A 22,909-nucleotide genomic window follows, 5' to 3' on the forward strand; every position below is an offset into this window, starting at 1 on the left:
AACCTAGTAGTGCCTGCACATTTCACGCACGCATGAGTATTTGTTGACTAATTATGTCGTATGATTCTTTTCCTTTCGTGCAGTGTAATAATATGTCACTCTTTATTAAAGTCAGATATTTTCTATCTGGTATTTCTAATTCTACAACAACCCTACAGTGTGGGCACTGTTAAGGGTCTTTACAGGTAAATTGGCTCAGAAACCTTAAGTACTTGCTAACTAGTATGTGCTTTTGCTGAGATTCAAACCCAGTGCTGAGCTAGAAGAATAGTTCCCAACCTTAGCTAACCATCTGAATCCCCTGGAAAACTTTTAACATATTCAGGTGATCAAGCTTTGTCTTAGACCAACTAAATCCATGTTCCTGGAGGTGGACACAGCATGTTCTTTTTTAAAAAGCTTTTAAATGTTTACTCCAACCCCTTCTCCTATTACCGGCTGGGTAACTGAGTCTCAGAGAGGGGATTCTACAGCTAACCAGAGCTCAGATGAAGAGTTTCCTAATCCTACATTGCCCTTTGGGAGCTTACTTTACGTTAACTACTCTTCCACTACCTGCAAACGGGGCGGAGTTCTGCTCGCAGTCCTTGTCTGCCCCCTGGCGGGCTAAAACGGCAAGGAGTACTAACTTGGGCAAACCTTGCTAGTTGTCAGAACAGTGGTGGCGCAATGGATAAAGCATCCACTTGAACACTAAGGTCCCTGGTTTGAAACCCTGGGCTTGCCTGGTCCAGGCACATATGGAAAGCAACTATGAGTTAATACTTCTCGCTCCTCCTCCTCCTTTCTCTTTCTAAAATGAGTAAATAAAATCTTAAAAAAAAAACTTGCTTAAAGGTAAAAAGCTCTACAGACTCCTTACTGATTAATCCAAATACTGCACATAGATTTATTTAAGCCAGCTGTTAGATGGTGTCACTTAACAGCGTCCTCGTCCTTGGAAGGAGAAAACAACATCAACACAAGAACACAACCACCCTGGACTGGGCTGGTGCCCCTCCTCCCCTTGCCCCCTTCGTATCATACAAGGCACACACTCACCTAAGACCTCAGGGAGAAAATTTCAAAATCCTACTATCTTTTTTTTTTTTTTTTTAGGGCAATAGAGTCCTGTGGTTCCATCTCTCAGGTTTTGGAGTCAAACACACACGAGGACAAATTCTAACTCCACAATTTATTAATTTTGTAAGTTTTGGTAAGCCACATGGCATCTTTAAAGGTCAGTTTTATCATCTGCCAAATGGTCATTCCAGTGCCTAATTCTTACAGTCATTGTTAAGATTAAATGTGAATGCAAAGGGCCTGGTGCTGTGTCTGAAACGTACTAACCCTCCTCCACCCTGACATCTGCACACAGTTATCATTACTGTTATTGAACTGGACGTGTTACCAGGCCTGGAAAAAACTGTCAAATGGGAAAGGAATGTTTTCAGTGCCATCTTCCGTTGTCCCTGCATTGGGACCTGCTTCTCTCCCCCCCCCCCCCCGAGAAACTTTGGCTCCCACACTCCCCTTCACTGCAGCTTCCGCATGACCTCTCCTTCTGGGAAGAATCTAGAACTCTGACCTTTCCTACATCAAAATAGATTTTGCATGTAGCCATATTCTCATTCCTGGGGAACCACTTGTGAAGAGATGAAAAGATGAGAAGCCAGCTAAGGAGACCGAGACAGTGACTGGCACAGAGGGGAGAAGCCAGGAGAGTGTGTTCTTCTCGAGGCCACACGAGAGTGTCTCGAGATGAAGGAAACAATCAATTGGGTCAAATGCTCTAATAGGTCAGGCATGACAAGGACCCAGAATTGATGATCACATTTCCAGAACAGATGTCACTGGATCTTAACAAAAGCGGTTCTGATGTGGTGGATGTGAAACTCTGACTGGAGAAAGGTGGATGATACATTGAGCATAGGACTACTCTCCTGAGACGTTTTTCTATAAAGAGAAGCAAAGAACTGGGGTGAAAGCTAGGGGGGTGGAACCGTTTCTAAGATGGAAGAAATACAGCACATTTCTCATGCTGACGGGGATGATGCAGGAGAGAGAGGGGAAGTGCTGGAGCAGTATCCTTCACAGGTCCGAGGGAGCGGGAGGCGGAAATCGGCACGCACGCACAGGTGGAAAGCTTTCCACGGAGTAGAGACCCGGTTTATTTATGGTAAGAGGGGAGGGGCGGGGTCTATGCACAGAGATGCCCTTCAATGGGGAGATGAGGTGGATTAGGAGCCTATGCAAGTCCTCTCGGGACAGAGCATTTCCTCAGGGCAGCAGAAGGCAAGGTCAGCCATGAGAGTAGTTGCTATGAAATGAGATAATACTATCAAGAGAGCAAGTGATAAGTTCAGTTTCAGAAATGTAACTCAAAGAGTGATGGCGATGAGGTTCAGCTGACAAGAATCTTTGCTAAAAACACTTAATAAAGGTTCACGTGTAACCTCAACTGAAATTCCAATAACAATAAACACAATATGCGATGCTCTAAATTTTCTTTATTTTCTAAGAACTATTTATTTAAAACACTCTACAAAATGCTATAACATTATTAAAGAAAATTTACGGAACAGGGTAGAAATCAAGACCCCGTTTATCTACCCATCACAACATCACGCACACACTTATTTTCTTAGAGAGTATTTAGCTTTGTGGAATTACCCCAAGCATGTAACTTCAAATTAAACAACATAATGTCTTTTGAACCTGTCTGGATTAAATTGTTTTGTTTTTCCCAGAACTTAAACGAAGCTCGATCTCCTTTCCCCCGTCACAGGGATTCCTCATCTAGAAACACCGACGGTTCACGGCATCACAGGTAGAAGAGAGAGTTGGCTAATTCCAAACTTGGTTCTTTGTGAATGCTCTGAGCCACGAGGAAGGTCAGCTTGTGCGCGTACTGGCACGGTGCTGGGATGCTGATTAAACCCTGAGAGGAAAAAGGATGGGTGGCAAGTAAGAGGATAACTTGTTCTTCAAAGTGATATTTTTTTCCTGAGATTTTTAATCTACTAGTTACCTATACAATAGAAGATGTTTGTGAGTCAGAAGTAACTAGACTCAGACAATGAAAGGCACCCTGCTCACTGGAACTTATGCTCACTGGGCAGTGTAGGGTGGAGCCCAGCGTGGCTGCGTGGTGCTGGGAGCCAGCATACTCAGGGAAAATCTAGGTTTCCTTCGACTTGATGTTCCAAGGGGCTCAGAACAAATCTTGGCCTTAGACTTTGAGAGCAGTTCTTGCCCCCCCCCCCCCACAGGCACACAGAACAGGGCCAGACCCATTACTTTCCTATCAGACACCATCTGAGCTGGCTTCAACTTCCTCAACTGAAACATGAAAATAGCAACACCTCGGTTTCCTCCCAGGCTGTATAAGATCATGAATGTACAGAATAAAGTCCTTTGGAGATTATAAATATAATACTAATACAAAACTATAAAAATTAATAGTTATTGCTATTTCATTTCTGAGGACTCAAGGAGTCATTCATTCGCCCATTTCTCCTCTGTGAAAAGTCAGGCACTGTGCGAGGTGTAGGGATACGAAGGTAAACTGGGTAACGACTCCTGGGTGGTATCAACACTCAAGCATCAATCAGTCAATAGCTGCCACTCACCTGCCAGTTGTAGTACAAGTGGCACAGTTTGTAAGTCAGTCTCTGCATGTGGTCGGGCCTCAGGCCGTTGTCATCATAGATGACATTGTAGTAGGTGGGGTTAACAGTTCCCCGGAAGGCAGTCTGGCTGACCAAGTAAAAGTCATACCTGGGGAAGAAACGGCACGAACATGAGAAAGAAGGCAAACAAAACCAGGCCAAACCTAAACACCACACAAGAAATGTTTTGTTAAAAACCAGTTTTCTAATGGCACTTGCCATTCAGGACGTGTGGCTTCAGAATCCACCACGGTGCCGACTGGCGGGTTCTGTAAGGTGTTGTTCCTTTCCATAAAGAATCGGGGCGCGCACTTCTTCCTGACCACAATCACCGACAACTTGGGGCTTACAACCGGAAAGACAAAGTAAGAAAGACAGAGAGAACCAAAGCCACGCCACGCAGCTTCCTAGTTCTCTTTTTCGGTCAATTTTGATGGCATCAATAAAATTAGTAAATTCATCAGAAAAATACCACAAAAACAAAGACAATAAAAAATTGCCCCCAATCTCTCCTCCCCAAGAGACACATACAATTTTTTAAATTAGGGATTTGCTGCCAAAGCGTGGCAGGTCCAGTCATTTGGCTAGTTTTTAGCATTGAAAGGGGACGGGAGGAATGGTTGATAGGGCAATGAACTTCAGTTAGCACTTCTAAAAAAATATGATTTTCCAGAATTATCTGTGAAGACAAGATTTTTTCCCGTTAGCAACAGTGCCCCTATTTTCACCTTCTCTTCCTCTCAGTTTCTGAATAGCAAAGGGAGGACCGGACCACAGGTCCCTTCACCTCACAGATCATCACCCCTACAGCCTGCGAAACACACTCCCAGAAGAATGGATGGTTGGACCAAATATGCATCTGGGCCAAATGCTGACTGGTCACGAGTTCAAGTCTGCATCTGGTAAAGCCAAGGCCAAATCCAAGTATTGGCCACCGTGGGAGGGACTGCTGGGGAGCAAAGGTCACCGTGAAATGTGACCTTATTAATGTTTCTAATATGAAGACTTAAAAGTTGATGTCCTAGTGCAAAAAAATTAACTCCTTAGCTCTGTTAGCTGTCCCTACATTGCATACTTGTGATTCTGGATATATTCACCTGAAGTCAGTGAGGAGTGAGAGGTTTTGGCTGACTGTTTGGATGCAGTTGAAGGTTATATTGGCCCCAAGACAGTATGCTCTCCCTCCTAACAGTCACTGATGAGGTCAAGACTCAGCTCCTTGGTGGCTCTTGGCTGTGACACCTGGTTAATAGTGATGGTGGTGGAATTCACCTGATGGACCACGTGCACTGCCTGAGAAGTCACTCTCCAAATATTGTAAGATTGTCATCCTCTGCCATGCTCTAGATCTAACTGTTTTCTTGTACGTGACACTTGACATAACACAGTAGTGAAAAGTTTGTACTGACACACGGACTCTAGACACGTGATAATGGGGCAAGACACTGATCTCTACACTTCTCGGCTTTCCGGGCACCTGCCATGGACCCCAGCTGCACACCAGAGCCTACCCTGCAGAAGGGTCAGGCCCGTGTGTGCGTTTGGGTCTTGAATTTGAGGTGCCATCACCCCAGGCCCCCCCCGTATCACATCACCCAGACTCTTTACCTAAGACCATCCTGTACCCTCCAGTCTAGGGAAATCAATCTAGCCAGATACAGAAACAGAGCAAAACTTAACTGCATAAAAAAAGACATGTCAATGCATAGTAATTCTAATAATTACAACGAATGTGCTGTAACCGGAATGTGGAATAACAATAATAATTTAATACCTGGCATTTGAACTTGCTTCTTTCACACCGCTCAGTAGCTGTGGAACTTCATATTCAACAAGTGCATTCAGCTGACCGTTGCCTACACCATCACGGTACACAATAATCCGCGCCGGCAGACCATGATTATACTCGTGCCACTTGTTGAGTGCTCCTGCAGAATTTGGCGTAAGAAAAGAATGACTTGTCTGATACCATTAGTGTCCCATTAAATGTCAATGTTCAAATAAGCAGTTATTTCAGACCACTTTGAAATAGACCAATACCTAATTTGGGTTATGTTACCCTAAAATTGGTAACTTTAGGGAACATTCCTGCATTTTTGCCATTTGAGGAATCATAATGGTTTCTATGGTATAATAGATGCTTAAACTTAGCATATTGCTTTAGTAAAATTTTAATACTTAAGCAACAAATTAAAATTTAATTCATGCAACAGACATACAAATTCTCAAAGTCAAATTAATACTAATTTAGTTTCTTCGAGTCTTGAAATCCTTTCAATATATACAGACTGGATAAGCTAGATTATTTTCTCCTTTAATGAACATAAAAATGAAAACACAAGGAAAGCACTTGGCTGTTTGTTTAAAAGCATCTCTACACACGGACTCTTCCCATTAGATTCCAAGTCTTACCGACAGTATAAACTCTAAAATCATTTCCACCCACTCTAACTAGGAATCGCCTAAACAGCAGAGACAGGCACTCACTCCTACCCAATAGAAACTTTTCATAACCACTAAAAAAATAAAAATAAATATAAAATGAACAGGATCTGAAGTGAGGAAGTAATATAATAAAAAAGGTGCAATAATTATTTTTGTGTCTCTGTTGTACTAGTTTATCATCCAGGAAATTGATTTTAGTTTGACAGAAGATGATCACACATGTAAGTCCATTACCAACACATATCACCAAATTCACTTGTTTAGGGGAAAAAGTTCTTTCCAATGCCCCAAAGTTTTACAGAGAAGAAAACACAGATTGGGGGAAGGAGTGAGAGGCACAGTATGTGATCTGGCCAGGGCTGGTGTGAAGAGGGCACCCTGTCTGTCCTGTCCTCCCAGTCTTCTCCTGCTAACATCCCCAAAGGCTTCTCTCCTATTTCTAGACCCACACTGCTCTGTCATCATCCTTGTTCCTCTAGGGCAGGTTCCTTCTGGCCTCCAGACTACTGACCAGACCCACCAGCGGCTACCCACTCCCGTCCCCTGGCTTTCCGTTCAGCACACACAGACGACAATGACAATTCTACAGTCTGTTAGCCTGAGTCGGGACACAGCTCTGGGAATCTCCACTGGCTGCCAGCTGACAGGAGTCCGCTTCCTCCTAGCTGGTCTTCTGTAGGCATGTGGACTCTGGGTCTAAAGGAACAGCCCTCGGAGCCCACCCCCACGGCTACGTTTTTAGTACCGATCATGAAGACTTTTAAGCAATCTGCAACATTGGTGGTTGTTCTCTGAACAATACAGCGGGAATACCACCTAAAGCAAGCAAAGAACAAAATTAAAGTTCCACTTCAAAATTTCTACTATACACATGTGCTAAATTAAAAAAGAGACATTATTTTAAAAATGTTGTACATAATTTTGTATATGCTGTATGATCACAATTATGTTAAAAACTCACCCTGCCCCCAAATGAAATGTACTGAAAATAGAAACTAAAGCATTGGGCTGACACAGACACATCTGGGTTCAAATCCTGACTGGTATTCTCATCAACTATATGACTTTGCAATAAAGCTTCAGTTTATCACCTATAACGAGGAAATTTACAAATGGTGCAATAGTTAGTACTTCATAGGATTATTGTAAAAACTAAACACATGTGAAGTGCTTAACACAGAACTTAACACATAATAAGCACTAACAGAGGCCTCTATGTTAATTATAAAGGAATGTATTAGTTTAGCAGATCTTCTACTTGACCTAATGCATGTATAAAAGTGGTTTTTTGATGAGTCTATGCATTACACCGATATTATCAATCACATTTATGTAAGTTTTATGTATGACCATAAGTGTTCATATTTTAAAAACAAGAATACAAATTGTTCTTTGCTGTGTAATATTTAGTTAAACCACAATTCATAGTCCAGATAATGGAAGAATATGTTAGGGTAATTTTAAAAGTACCTGGTGATTCTGACGTTAACACTGGCCACAAATCCAACCACCACCACTTCCTTGTTGAATGCATCTTTGCAAACATCAATACCAATGACCATCAGGGACTTTAACTGTAAAATCAAATTTTTCATGATTTACCCTGACCAGGCAGTGGCACAGTGGATAGAGCATTGGACAAGGACAGGGGTCGGGAACCTTTTTGGCTGAGAGAGCCACAAACGCCACATATTTTAAAATGTAATTCCATGAGAGCCATACAATGACCCATGTACATTATGCATTATCCAATAATTTGGTGTTGTCCTGGAGGACAGCTGTGATTGGCTCCAGCCACCCACAACCATGAACATGAGCGGTAGGAAATGAATAGATTGTAATACATGAGAATGTTTTATATTTTTAACATTATTATTATTTTTAATTAAAAATTTGTCTGCGAGCTAGATGCAGCCATCAAAAGAGCCACATCTGGCTCACAAACCACAGGATCCTGACCCCTGGACTAGAATGTGGAGGACCCAGGTTTGAAACACCAAGGTCCCCAGCTTGAGCACGGATTCATCTGGTTTGAGCAGGGCTCACCAGCTAGAGCCCAAGGTCACTGGCTTGAGCAAAAGGTCACTCAGTCTGCTGTAGCCCCCTAGTCAAGGCACATATGAGAAAATAATCAATGAACAACTAAGGAGGTGCTACGAAGAATTGATGCTTCTCATCTCTCTCCCTTCCTGTCTATTCCTATCTGTCCCTCTCTCTGTCTCTGTCACAAAAAATAAAAATAAATTTTTTTTTAAAAATTCATGATTTAATGGGATGATGTATTATTTCTCCTAACAATGACTTAATAGGGAATTTGCAAAAATCATCCTTATTTAATTAATTAAGTTAAACTATGCGTCAGGGAGATCAAAGTCTAGGTGAGGCAGGTTATTAAACCAGAAACCAAAGAGACTTACAGATGAAGGGAAGAACACAGTTTATCTGTTACTTAAGAGACTCACTAGTCCAAAATAGCAACCATCCTTTGTGGAGATGGCCAAGGGCCACCAGAGGTTCAAAAGATTCAGGGACCATGGTCAGTACACTCATCCCTCACCTCTGGGCTGAAGGGATCTGAAGAGGAATTCTATTCCCCTTTCTTCCAATCTCTAAGGACGCTTCGCCCGGCTCTGCACCTCTGAGGGGCAGCTCTGGGTGACCCACACATCCTGCATACGGAAACGTAAGGGAACGAGCAACACTCCCTCATTCCTCATCCCCGTACTTCTTCCCACAGTGGTCATAGTTCAGGAAAGAGAAGACTGTCTCAGTTCCCAACATAGTTTGGAGGTTCTGCCAGTTCTCCTGGGTGGCCCACCCAGGGTGCGAGGCTGCTCTGAGAGTCAGCGCCTGTGAAAGCAGGTAAAGGCAAAGGCCAGGAACACAGCTTAAACAGGCTGCCAGGAGGCTCCATATCAAGCCCCTCCAAGTCCATGCCAAACGAGACTCTCATTCATGAAATATTCCCTAATCAGCTTAGCTGAAGTTCTTGAGAGCAGGGCATGCCTTACCTCACCTCTGCACACCTTCACGATGGCCTGTGAAATGCCAAAACCCAGAACAGAGGTTCAATGAGCAAAACAATGTTTCTGGGACCACATAAAAGTATCTCCTACTTCATTTTAAAAAATCAACTGATTAATTACTAAAAGGGAAAGATTAACAGGTTCCTCACAGGGATCTCGACAGCCCAGAGCTCGCCTCCGAGCTTACAGGTCATCTGCATGGCAATCTTGGTGGCGATACTCATCATCATTGCCTGTTTGTTCAAGGTCCGAACAAGCACACACTGGCTCGGGACCGGGCACTCGCAGCTCAAGTACTTTTTAATGGACTCATAATAGCTCTGCTGCGTGGAAGGCAAAATACACATGACCTAAAAGGGAAGAAAAAGTTAATTTACTTATGCTTAGAAATAGCTTTTTCAAGAACAAATACATAGATCCTCCAAATATCTTTTTCCCTTAAGCTCTCAAGAAGCAAATACAAACATGCCTCCAGGTCTTTAAACTTTGATAATTAGTCCAGGCCACCAGTCCCCACCCTAGTGCCGCCCACCACCCTTGGCTTTCCTTCCCGTTTCTCCACTGGCTTCATTCTGTTAAGCGTCCTTGAGTTCCCTTCTAACCTAGCTTTTTCCAGCCACGCCCCCCTTTGCCATGACCTCTCCATGGCGCCAGCTCTCCTCTCCTCTGCCTCCCAACTTCACCCACAGAGAATCGACTTACAACACTGTGGTCTTTTTTCCCTTTAGGTCAGTGGTTCTTAACCTTTCTAATGCCGTGACCCCGCAATACAGTTCCTCATGTTGCGGTGACCCCAAACCAAAAAATAATTTTGGTGGCTACTTCATAACTGTAATTTTGCTACAGTTATGATTCGGAATGTAAATACATGATATGCATTATGTATTTTCCGATGGCTTTAGGCAACCCCGCCGGGGTCGCGACCTCCAGGTTGAGAACAGCTGCTTTAGGTAGTGAACCAAAATAAAAAAAAATAAATAAAAGCAACATTTTTGTTACCGTTTGGTGGTACTTAACAATAGGATAGAGGAGGAGGGAAAATAAAGAGAAAGAAAGTTCAGGTCCCTGGTGTTTTTTAATTCCACCCGTCTCTGGCACTGCCCCCACTTCTCAGCAGGTATTTCCCTCACAGAGGCTGGCTCCTGAACTCCCTCCACCGCCTTCCTATCTCCTCTTCGCTACTTTCAAAGCCCTATATCATAGAAAGCACAGGCACTGACATATTTAGCAAAAGAAAACAAAAGTGATTTTTTTTTATCAGTAGATCTGCTTAAAATCATGATGTCAAGGGCTAAAATTATACACAACTACATAAAGGAAAAGTATTTTTAAATTGTCAGCAAAGACCTGGCTGGTGGCGCAGTGGATAGAGAGTGTACCAGAATGCTGAGGTCACCAATTCGATCCCAAGGGCACCAGTTTGACCCCCAAGGTTGCTGGTTGGAGCCCCAGTCAGGGTACATATAAGAAGAAATTAGCAGTACAACTAAGTGGAAAACAAGTTGGTGCTTTTCTCTCTCTTTCTCCCTCTTCCTATATCTCAAAAAATAAAAAATGTTAGCAAAATTCTCTTAGGAGCCTGCCTTCTTTTCATTCCGTGAGTTTGGGGCCAAGCAAGGTAGGTGGCAGAACAAAGCAGTGGCCCAACGGGACCAGGGCCAAAAGAAGACGGGAGCTAAGGGAGCTGGGTACGCAGCCGGGATGGAGAAGCGAGCATATCTTTGGAGAATAACAGCAGTTGTGTTTCCTACTATTGGAGAAGGAGGGGTACAAATGTGGAAGGGAAAATGCTTTCTTGTGGTACTGAATTGGACCTGGAAGTGTGAGCACGTTTTTAATATATACCTAGACCAGGGGTCTCAAACTCAACTCAGCATGTGGGCCGCAGAGCAAGATCACAGCCGTTAGGCGGGCCGCACTAGGTCTACAAAAGGCAACTGTTATGCAACACTTTTCAGTGTCACAAAACGACCAGAAACTGTAGTTCGCATCACAACTGCTGTTAACTAAGCTAATACCTAGCTAGGATGCTAGAGAAATGAAAAATACAAGTAGGCCCCTAGGCTTACTTAATTTTATCCAAAATATTTTGAACTTCGTGGATTAGTCTGCGGGCCGCACAAAATTGTTTGGCAGGCTGCATGCGGCCCGCGGGCCGCGAGTTTGAGACCCCTGACCTAGACACATACAGTAATATAACAGGTGTAATTGTGCATAATATATATGTATGTATGTATATGTGTATACAGAAATACACACATACGTATACTTGCCCTAGCTTTGCCCACTGAGAAAGCCCGGGGCAGCAATCCTCCAGCAGCAAATGATCACATCCAGTGCTCAGATCTTTGTTTCTAGAAAAGATTGATTCCAGAAAAGATACCAGTCTTTACCCAGAGGAATCAGGGCTCATTAGAGAAATTTCTGATTACAGAGCTGGGCAGCAAAACTTCGGGATTGACCTGAAATATCTTCCTGTGCCAGCCAGTAAGGATGTGTTCCAAGAAAAACAGGGACTTGTCAAAAAGACACAGAAGCCAGTTTGAACGGGCTCTAACTGGAAAAACTGGGGACATTTTGGGCATCAAAATAAATAATAGTAGTAATGAATTATTAGTACTTAGTAATAAACAAAATCTGAATCCATATTGATATAAATAGATGAACAAAAAATGGAAAGAAAAGAAAGCTTTTCTGTATAATATTATGCCACCTAATAAACATAGAAGGAAGTACAGAATTAGAAAACCACCATGTGGCAACCATCATGGTAATAATGGATTCAGATAAGAATTACCAGTGGATTCTAAAAAGTTTGTATTTTTCTGAAGCTGGAAACAGGGAGAGACAGTCAGACAGACTCCTGCATGCACCCGACCGGGATCCACCTGGCACGCCCACCAAGGGCGAAGCTCTGCCCACCTGGGGGCGATGCTCTGCCCCTCCGGGGCATCGCTCTGCCATGACCAGAGCCACTCTAGCGCCTGGGGCAGAGGCCAAGGAGCCATCCCCAGCGCCCGGGTCATCCCTGCTCCAATGGAGCCTTGGCTGTGGGAGGGGAAGAGAGAGACAGAGAGGAAGGAGGGGGGGTGGAGAAGCAAATGGGCGCTTCTCCTATGTGCCCCGGCCGGGAATCGAACCCGGGTCCCCCGCACGCCAGGCTGACGCTCTACCGCTGAGCCAACCGGCCAGGGCTGGAATCTAAAAAGTTTGATGAGGAACAAGTATTTACACAATTTCAAAGTGGCTCTCTACCAAAAAACAACAACCAAACAGAAAACAAATTAGTTATGGAGAGAAAAAGAGTAACTTTGCAGTGGAGAAACTGGACAGATATCACCTTAGTCACTGGGGTACCTGGTAGGATGCAGTAAGAACACAGAATCATACTCCTGCCAAAAGTGTAGAACCTGAATTGAATCAGATGGAAACATCAGACAAACCCAAACTGAGGGACATTATATAAAATAACTGATATGCACTCTTCAAAATTGGAAGGCCATCAAAGGCAAGGAAAGACCATGGAACTTCCATGCAAGATAAAAGAGACAGGACAACTAAGGGCAACACATTAGCTCCTTTTACTCGAAGGGACATTTTGGAGAGAAGTGGAGAAGTGTTCATAGAGTCTGTGGATTAGCTGGCCATCCATTCCTTGATTTCGACGGCTGTCTTATGGTTCTGCAGGAGAGCAACCTTATTTGTAAGAAATATACACAGAAGTGTGCAAGGGTAATGGAATATCATGTCTGTATCTTACTTTCAAATGGTTTTGGAAAAAATAGATACAGGTATACAGGACCATAGATGATGGATAATGACAAGGCAACTATGATAAAATGTCACAACTGGGGGATCTGGGTGAAGGGTGTATGGGAGATTTTTGTACTAGCAACCTTTCTAGAGTTTGATTCCATTATTTTTTAAGTAATAAAAGTGTTCTTAGAGAATTCCCTTTGTTTATTTATTTTTTACAGAGACAGAGAGAGAGTCAGAGAGAGGGATAGACAGGGACAGACAGACAGGAATGGAGAGAGATGAGAAGCATCAAACATTAGTTTTTCATTGCGCATTGCGACACCAGTTGTTCATTGATTGCTTTCTCATATGTGCCTTGACCGCGGGTCTTCAGCAGACTGAGCAACCCCTTGCTGGAGCCAGTGACCTTGGGTCCAAGCTGGTGAGCCTTGCTCAAACCAGATGAGCCCGCACTCAAGCTGGCGACCTTGAGGTCTCGAACCTGGGTCCTTCTGCATTCCAGTCTGATACTCTATCCACTGCGCCATCACCTGGTCAGGCCCCTTTGTTTAACATAACATCCTTATGGACCCTTTTTTGTGTCTGACTACTAAACTGCTTTGCACAAGATGAACAGGAATGTTGGGAGGGGCATGAGCGAGCTGGGGGGGGGGGCGGGGCTGGGGCAGGAGAGGCACCGCAATCCAGTGCACGGCTGAGTGCGGAGCACAGTGCTCATCTGCAGCAACAGGAATGGCTGAGAGATGTTTAAGAACAAGGATGTTAACTTTTACTTGTCTGCAATGCTGGAACGTGATGTCATCATGCCTTTTACACCAAACCCTCTGCAGGGTCAGCCTCACACTGCACAAGCGCGTGCGCGCACACGCACACACACACCTACTTTGGGAAATGAGGCAATTGTAGGAATCCCACAGGGTGATGCAATGCAGGAGGAAATGATACTCAAAAAGACAGACTACACACAAGCAGACAAGAATCCACAGGAAGCAGGAACATGGGATTTTAGGTGACACGGAAAAAGCTACACCCTCCAACCACCCCTGGAACACTGGAAAGAATATGGATGCCCCAATATTTATAGAGGAAGATGGGAGCTGATTTATCATTAATCGTAAGTAAAAGATGACACCCCCTGCCCACAAGTGTAAAACTATGTAGACATCCAAGATGCTGATCTAGGGGTAACAACAAGGATTTTAAAGTTAATATTAAAAATGTGAAAGGGAAATAAACCATTGATTAAAATACTAAGATTAATACTTTACAAGGTTTTTGGGGAAATGCACAGCAATTTGTAAACATATTATAGGAGATTATGTTCAGAGTCTTTCAAGGCTGTTAGATATAACAAAAAATAAAAATTATATATTAAAACACAAAAATGATCTTATACTTACCAACTGAACATAGGGGTCGACATGTTTCTGGATAGTGCTAAGAAATGCAGCTGGATGTTCTTGTACTTTTATGCTACATAAAAAGATTGATTTTGAAGATAAAAAATCCCCTTCTTGGTAGTACATAATAATACAAATGGCTTTTTATAACAAACTAGTAATTTGAGAAAAAAGTCATTACAGAAAAGTGACCTTTTGAGTCCAAAATTGTTTCTCTCAGAAGATATACTAGAGATATTTAATCATTTTTATTAGCTTAAAGAATAATTTGATGGAAAATAAAATTTTCTAAATTGTATGGAATCCCAACAATTAATAATTGTTGCTCAAAATAAAGTTGAAAATGAACTATTCTTTTTGTTGTTGTATTTTTCAGAAGTGAGAAGCAGGGAGGCAGATAGACTCCCACATGTGCCCGACCAGGATCCACCCAGCATGCCCACCAGGGGCGGTGCTCTGCCCACCTTGGGCATCACTCCATTGCAACCAGAGCCATTCTAGCGCCTAAGGTGGAGGCCATGGAGCCATCCTCAGCGCCTGGGCCAACCTTACTCCAGTGGAGCCTTGGCTGGGGGAGGGGAAGAGAGAGACAGAGAGAAAGCAGAGGGGGAGAGGTGGAGAACCAAATGGGTGCCTCTCCTGTGTGCCCTGGCTGGGGTCGAACCTGGGACTTCCACACACTGGGCCAACGCTCTACAGCTGAGCTAGCCAGCCAGGGTTTTGAAAGTAAACTTTTGGCCCTGGCCGGTTGGCTCAGCGGTAGAGCGTTGGCCTGGTGTGCAGAAGTCCCGGGTTCGATTCCCAGCCAGGGCACACAGGAGAGGCACCCATCTCCCTCCCCCTCTCCTTCCTCTCTGTCTCTCTCTTCCCCTCCCGCAGCCAAGGCTCCATTGGAGCAAAGATGGCCCGGGTGCTGGGGATGGCTCTGTGGCCTCTGCCTCAGGCGCTAGACTGGCTCTGGATGCAACAGAGCAACGCCCCAGAGGGGCAGAGCATCGCCCCCTGGTGGATATGCCGGGTGGATCCCGGTCGGGCGCATGCGGGAGTCTGTCTGACTGCCTCCCCGTTTCCAGCTTCGGAAAAAAGAAAAAAAAAAAAAGAAAGTAAACTTTTGAAATTACAAGTCTCAATATCATGTGTCTAAAACAGAATTCAAATTAAACTGGGATTAAGATTTCTCTAATACTGAATCTCCATAAGAATTTAAAATAAATGTTTCAAAAATCATTAGGTTAATGAGACCAAGATATTCATCTAATCTTGAATCTGTATGATTCATACAAACGTTTTTTTGTCCTATGTGACAGTTTGTTTGGAGCCTGAAATATTTAGCCTTAATCAGTTACTCAGCAAGTACTTATCAATTATCTGCTCTGTGCTTACATTACATTAGAGGTGAGAGACTACAGAAATAATTCCCATACAGAAAAATGTATAAATCCACTTTCTTTATGTAGAATCAGCCTCTCTTAACAGTATATATTGGCCTTGGCTGGTTGGCTGTGCACAGAGTGTCGGCAAAGCATGCTAACATCCTGGGTTCGATCCCCGGTCAGGGCACACATGAGAAGAAACCATCTGTTTCTCTTCCCCATCTTCTCCCTCTTTCACTCTTGCAGCCAGTGGCTCAATTGGTCTGAGCATCAGCCTCAGGTGCTGAGGATAGCTCAGGTGATTCTAGCATTGGCCCTGGACTGGGGTTGCTGGTAGATCCTGGTCTAGGCACATGTGGGAGTCTATCTCCCCTCCTCTCACTTAAAAAAAAAAAAAAAGAGTATATGATCGGACTGACCCAATGCTCAGTGGCCTTTTAAATTTTCCCAGCAGGGGGCAGGACCACTGTCTCATGCTAGCTAATTACAACTGAGCTGTAGGAATGGTTTATAACTCTTTTAAAACAACTAAATGCTTCTGACTTTTCCAATTCAATCTCTTGAATCAGACTCAATGACTACCTTAATGTCTATTCCTTCTAAAGTCATCTGGCAAACATTTCAGATGGGAGAAACTAAGCACACAAATCTAATAGGTAAATAGATAGTTCAGGGCAGGGGTGGGGGAGTGGAATAAAATACAGGCTTTCAAATAAAACAAGCCAGGAACAGAACATGAGCACGACCTTGCTTGTGGAATTGGTGTGAGAAAGGGGCCAGCACAGGGTCTGCTGACTGTGGCTTCTTGCATTAATCTTTTCCTGCCATATTAATTAGCTCATGGTTTAGAGCAGGGGTCCCCAAACTTTTTACACAGGGGGCCAGTTCACTGTCCTTCAGACTGTTGGAGGGCCAGACTATAAAAAAAAACTATGAACAAATCCCTATGCACACTGCGCATATCTTATTTTAAAGTAAAAAAACAAAACGGGAACAAATACAATATTTAAAATAAAGAACAAGTAAATTTAAAGCAACAAACTGACCAGTATTTCAATGGGAAATATGCTCCTCTCACTGACCACCAATGAAAGAGGTGCCCCTTCCGGAAGTGTGGCGGGGGCCGGATAAATGGCCTCAGGGGGCCGCATGTGGCCCGCGGGCCATAGTTTGGGGACCCCTGGTTTAGAGAAACCAGGCAATCTATTAACACATTTGATATGAGGAGAATAATAAACTAAAGTACAAAATGAGACTCTGGGAATATCTGTGGTTTTCAACAATGCTTGTACTGCTAATGTAATTAATAAAAAGTACCAGTCTACTGCTCCTTACTAAGCCAATCAAGCTCAGTAAAATGAGCATGCCCAACTTGATGACTTTTCGAAAGCAAAGCAATATTCAGTTTGGAGTGTGCTTGTGTGTGTATGGATCCTCTACTAAACTGAAAGTAACTTATTTATCTTTCTCATCCCCCAAAACTGACAGTGTCGAATACTCACAAAAATTAGGGATCAGGGAACGTGCAGATACTCCAATACTTTCAGCCTTTTGTATAGTGCATTTTCACCAATAAAAATTGATTTTCCATCTCATTTGCATAATTAAACTTTCACTGACTTGTTTGCATTTCTGATGTTCTTGTTTAATTTAAAAAAAGTTAAATGCTTCTTTTTCTTATTGTTTCATATTCATTTTGAAATATCCCCTGATTTTTGTGAGCAGTATATATCAGATTCCCGATAAATATTCAAAAACTAAACAAATAACCTTGGTTTTATCAGAAAACTATCTAAATGACTAACTGTATCCTACAGTAACAATCAAACAACCTGATTTCAGAGCTGTTTTCACATTTTAAAGCATAAAATACCAAGTCAGGAAATGCAACTGTTATGTTTCAACATCCTGTTTGTCATTAATTTTATAAATAATATGAAAGAATATTTTTTAAAAGTTGAGAAGGCAATGTATGGGTTTACACATGAATTAGTGCTGAAAAGACTTTGAGGTAATTAGACTATTAGAAAACAGTTTTATAAAAGACTAACAGAAAATATATTTTAACTATATAAAAATTTAATCACTGCAAAAATCTATGTACTTTTAACTATTTTCTTGCAACTTTATATTAGGGAACTTGACTGAGAGGAAGAAGCTCTTATGGCTATATCAGCCCCTTACTTCTAACCAAACCAAATTCACATAGAAAAAAAGGAGTGATTTTCAGTGTATTCTCACATTTTGGGGTAGTCCATATTAAAGCCCATGGAACTCGCAACTTTTCTCAGGCAGCTCAAAAAGTTCTCAATCACATTTTCAGTGTCGTTGCCACATATTATCAACCATTTATTCAGGGACTGTGCACTTAAAATCTTGCAAGTTCGAATATCCTTGGACCAATCAGCAGCAGACACAGATTGACACTGAGAAAAACAGTGATCGTGTTAGGGTTGAACACATTTATTCAGAAAGCAGTAAAACCGAGACTGTGTGACGATGACCCACATTTGTCATGAGAACTATTTCGTACAGTTTGCTATTCAGACTCCAAACCCCGATACAAGCGCTGCACATCCGAGCAGAAAGCACGTGCTTCCTGGCAGTGGAGGTGTGTGAGCCTCCTCCCAGGCTGGCCACTCCACGGCTGTGGAGCCCTAGTCAAGTCCCTTCACTTCCCAGGTCTTCACTGTGTGCAAAAATAAAGGTGTCTGGTTCAAAGATCTCTAGATTCCCTCTGGCTCTAAGAATCTCTGACCTTTTTTTTTTTTTTTCAGAGACAGAGAGTCAGAGAGAGGAATAGACAGGGACAAACAGGCACACACAGAGATGAGAAGCATCAATCATTAGTTTTTCGTTGCGCATTGCAACACCTTAGTTGTTCATTGGTTGCTTTCTCATATGTGCCTTGACCGCGGGCCTTCAGCAGACTGAGTAACCCCTTGCTCAAGCCAGCGACCTTGGGTCCAAGCTGGTGAGCTTTTGCTCAAACCAGATGAGCCCGTGCTAAAGCTGGCAAGCTCGGGGTCTCGAACCTGGGTCCTCCGCATCCCAGTCTGATGCTCTATCCACTGTGCCACCGCCTGGTCAGGCGAATCTCTGACCTTTTTAATGAATGGCTCAGATAAATGGGCTGTCCCTTTACTCTAGGCATCTAGAAAGTGCCGATAACTGATACTCTAGGTTCTCATACTAAAACTAACAAACCCTAAAGGGCAGTTAAGAATATATTTATACAAGCAATAGCTATATCTAGGAGCAAAGATGAGGCCATAACACAAGCTCCTTGCTCACTCTTGGAAGGTTCTCCAGGTGACCAGGAAAAGCAAGCTCCCTGCACTGAACGAGGGAGACTTCAGATGGTCACTTGCTTTCTGATTATATCCATAGACTGGAATTGAATAGAAATGCCCTGGGCATGGTGAGCCAGAAAGAGCCACTGTTAGAATCTAAAAGAACCACACTGTGACCTAATCCCATGATCCTCAAAGTGTTGCCTTGCAGCAGCATGGCTATCTCCTGAGAGCTAGTTAGAAATACAGAGTCCGGCCCTGGTCGGTTGGCTCAGTGGTAGAGCATGGCCTGGTGTGTGGAAGTCCCGGGTTCGATTCCCAGTCAGGGCACACAGGAGAAGTGACCATCTGCTTCTCCACTCCTCCCCCTTCTCTCTCTTCTCTTTCTGCAGCCATGGCTCGAATGGTTCGAGCAAGACAGGCCCAGGTGCTGAGGATGGCTCCATAGCCTCGCCTCAGGCACTGAAATAGCTCAGCTGCCCTGTAGTGGCCTTGCCAGGTGGATCCTGGTTGAGGCGCATGCGGGAGTCTATCTCTCAGCCTCCCCACCTCTCACTTAATAAAAGAAAAAAAAATACAGAATCAGAAAAAAGAGAAAGAACAAAATAAATCCACATAAAGGAAATACAGAGCCCTCGGCCCCATTGCAGACCCACTGAATAGAATCTGCATTTTGTTAAGTTCCCAGTTGATTCCTCTGCATATTAATGTTTTAAAAGTACTGAAATCTTGTTTTACAGACTCCAAAGCTGTGACTGAGAGAGGTTATGAAGCAAATTGGTGGCAGTGACAGGTCTAAAACGCTGGTCTTCTTGACACTGCAACCAGGGAACTTTCCACTGAGCACTGTGACTTCCAAACCCCAGCCGTCTTCACGATACCTTGCCATGAGGTGGCCAGGCAGGGACTGTGCCCCGGGAGGAGTCCTGAGTGTGGGGAAGAAGGGGTAGGGCTAGGTGCCCTCATTAACGGCTCTACCTGAAGCCAAGCCTTAGTCCTTCCTCTTACTGCCAGGATGAGGAGAGCCACAGCCCCTCACCTACACTCCACCTGTCATGGGCTGGCAGGAGACCCAGGACAAATTGCCCACGGCCCACTCTGAGATCTGGGAACGTTTTGTTTACTCATTTCCTAGAACCCAATTTCAGAAAAGCAGAACTGGTCAGTAAGTCAATGACCCAGTCACCTTCAGCCGCCACCAACACCACCCCTAGGGGGCAGGCTTTTCCATCTTAGTGCTCCTTCTTCTGTGGAGACCTGTTTCCATGCCAAAAAATGGAAAAAAAAAAAAAAGGCTCTGACAAACATGACTTCACTCTTCACTGATGGAGATGATGAGACAGATCACTTTAAGTATTTAAATCCTGCGTTATATGTGGAACTAAAATTGAACTTTTTCTACTGACTTCTAACCAAGGTCCTAATGCGAACCTACATTTTAGTTCTTCACAAAATTTTGTATTTAAAAGTAGTTTTTCCCTAGTTTTGGTAGTTTAGAATAGCTTATCAAAAAGAAATGGTGAAAAAATTCTCCATTCTGCCAACATAAAACGCTTGTCTCTCAGTTTATTATAGCAAATAAAGCAAGTAGAGAGCCTTTAAATATAACTGGATTTTAAAATTGAGGGGGGGGGGGGGAAACCAGGGGAAAAGTAGGAAGATAATGAACAATTTTGCATAAAATAGATTCATTTCTCCAACCGAAACCCCAAAAGAAGCAATGATTGGTCCCTTCAAGTTTTAGAATGCCTCTCTCACTAAATGCCATGGCTGATAAGTTCCGTGTGGCTTTCTTCATGTTCATGCCAGGTGAACAGCATTTTACTTTAGGGGAAAAAACTCTGGTATCAGGAAACATCACCTGATACCAGAGTAGAAAATTAATCTTCACCACTTAGTAGAATCCTCCCAGTTACCATGAGTGTTTGTTTTAGTGACATAAGAGTACTCGAACACCCAATAAGAGAAGGGTATGTTTTAATTGCAATGGTTTGAAATGCCATTTTTAATGTGTCTTTGAATGTGACCCCACATCACCCTGACTGACCTAAATCATGTCCTCCGTGTGCTGCTATGCCCACACAAATCAGAGGGGACCTCAGTGTGGGACAACGAGAGTGCATGCACGTGGTCACGGAGAAACCAGACGAACACTACAAACCCACTCAGCTACTCGGGTCTACAAACTTACATATATACAAGCAAATGCTGATAAATAAAAATCAAATGACAGGACTTACTATGTGATCTTGCATAAATATTTTCTCTGAAGGCACAACCCGCCCAGTCAGTGAAACCTGGCATCCAAAATGCAGCCCCCAGGTCTCCAGCTCAAAACGAGCATCCTTGTTTCTGTTGATAGAGTTGAGTTTAATGTCATTACAGTGCTTCTCTTCTAAAGACTTCTAATCTTTAAAGGCAAAATTATAGTTTACTGAATTATTCAGACTAATTTGTTTTTTGTTTTTTTTAGGATTCCCAACTTCTATTTCTACTCACTAACATTTTTTTCTCTTGCTCAGAAGAATTATGGGATGACTGCCATTTGGGACTTGCAGGGATGGAAAAGCTTCCAGTGTGAGGCATGGGTTAGCAAAATGGGCCTCTGAGCCAGACTGGGGCTGAACTCCTAGTGTTGACATTAAATAATATGTGACTGTCGGTCAAATAAGTTTGTAAATATGATATATATGTTTGCTCGCTTATAGTTTGCATTAGGTATAGGGGACAGGCTGTAAACAGGCAGGGTCCTTACAGCCTAAGGCTTAGTTTTAAGACTAAGCTTTCCGACTGTTGCATGATGTGGGGTGGTGCACTCTCATAAGGAATCCCATTATGCCTCAGATAAGTGACTTTGTATCAGAGACTTCCTTGTTTGTATATTGGATTAAAGGTTTGGATTTCTACACTATAAAATGGGGCAGAGGAGCCCATGCTGGAGGAGAGCAGAGAAAGGCCATGTGGAGGAGAAGAGAAGCAGCCAGATGGCGGAGTGCTAAAGGAGAAGCCAGTTAGTGCAGAGTTTCTTCAGAGAGAAGGAGATGGGGAACAGGGGTGAATAAGGCTGGTGAGCTAGAAACCTTTGATTCTAGGAAACTTGGATGAGTCAGTGGCTTTGGGAGCCCTGAATGGAAAGGGAAGTGTTTTCCCACTGCGTGTATTTCTTGCTCGCCGGGTGCAAGCTAGGATTAAAGCTAATGGCCCACCAGTTCTTGGCTCCATTGTTTCATTACCGTCTGTCCAAATCTAATGTGAACCTGCATGGGCCAGGTGGCTGTGATGGTGGCCATGGCTACTGGCTTTACAGTGACCTTAAGCAAACTCTTAAAACTTTTTAATCTGTGGTTTCTTTGTTGGCAAAATGTTGGGATAATAAAACTAGCTACTTCATAAGGTTGATGTAAAGGTTAAATATGACAGCACATGAAAAGTACTACCATAGTGCTACGTGCTTCACAAATGTGAGCTATTCCTGATAATAACAGAGATATTGTGGAGCAGTCTCCTGGGAACATCGGAATCTGTGGTTGGGGGTAGATGGAGGATGACACAGGAAGGGAATGTGAGAACCTTACACTCAGAAGATTCATAGGACAGACAGGGCGGTAGGAAGACTAAGGAGAATATCAGTATCAGTAATAACAACCGCTTTATATTTGCATAGTACTTTAGGTTTATAACTTAATAAACTTTAATCATAGTCTATGTATTATCTTATAGGATTATGATCACGGTCCTATCAAGCCATACACCCCTTCAGGGGAGTACTCACACCAATTTGGGGTCCTGGCATCTGCAATACAGATGCAATCCAGCCCGCAGACAGTAAACCAGACACTCACCAAAGAGACTGATGCGATTAATGCTTTCCTTTACCTGTCAAAGCTTCCCCTCTCTCTTTATAGGAGCTCAAACCTCATTACCACTGATTCTCCACAGCAGCTCCTTATCTCCATCTATTCA

General features: G+C 43.2%; 1 protein-coding gene across 1 annotated transcript in view; it reads right to left on the reverse strand.

The window, feature by feature from the left end:
• Window positions 1-2,485: 2,485 nt before the first annotated feature.
• Window positions 2,486-22,909, reverse strand: part of PIWIL4 (piwi like RNA-mediated gene silencing 4) — a 51,436-nt gene continuing 31,012 nt past the window's right edge. Inside the window, exons 11-20 of the mRNA XM_066253675.1 lie at window positions 21,187-21,298; window positions 17,895-18,079; window positions 14,281-14,353; window positions 9,271-9,471; window positions 7,566-7,669; window positions 6,841-6,911; window positions 5,425-5,578; window positions 3,870-3,995; window positions 3,612-3,759; window positions 2,486-2,920 (exon numbers count right to left, since the gene is read on the reverse strand). Coding sequence (XP_066109772.1) covers window positions 2,804-2,920; window positions 3,612-3,759; window positions 3,870-3,995; window positions 5,425-5,578; window positions 6,841-6,911; window positions 7,566-7,669; window positions 9,271-9,471; window positions 14,281-14,353; window positions 17,895-18,079; window positions 21,187-21,298 — 1,291 coding nt within the window. The 3' untranslated portion in view covers window positions 2,486-2,803. The remainder of the gene's footprint in view (window positions 2,921-3,611; window positions 3,760-3,869; window positions 3,996-5,424; window positions 5,579-6,840; window positions 6,912-7,565; window positions 7,670-9,270; window positions 9,472-14,280; window positions 14,354-17,894; window positions 18,080-21,186; window positions 21,299-22,909) is intronic.

This window comes from Saccopteryx bilineata, chromosome 1, assembly GCF_036850765.1.
Source record: "Saccopteryx bilineata isolate mSacBil1 chromosome 1, mSacBil1_pri_phased_curated, whole genome shotgun sequence".
In the NCBI taxonomy this organism is placed as follows: Eukaryota; Metazoa; Chordata; class Mammalia; order Chiroptera; family Emballonuridae; genus Saccopteryx; species Saccopteryx bilineata.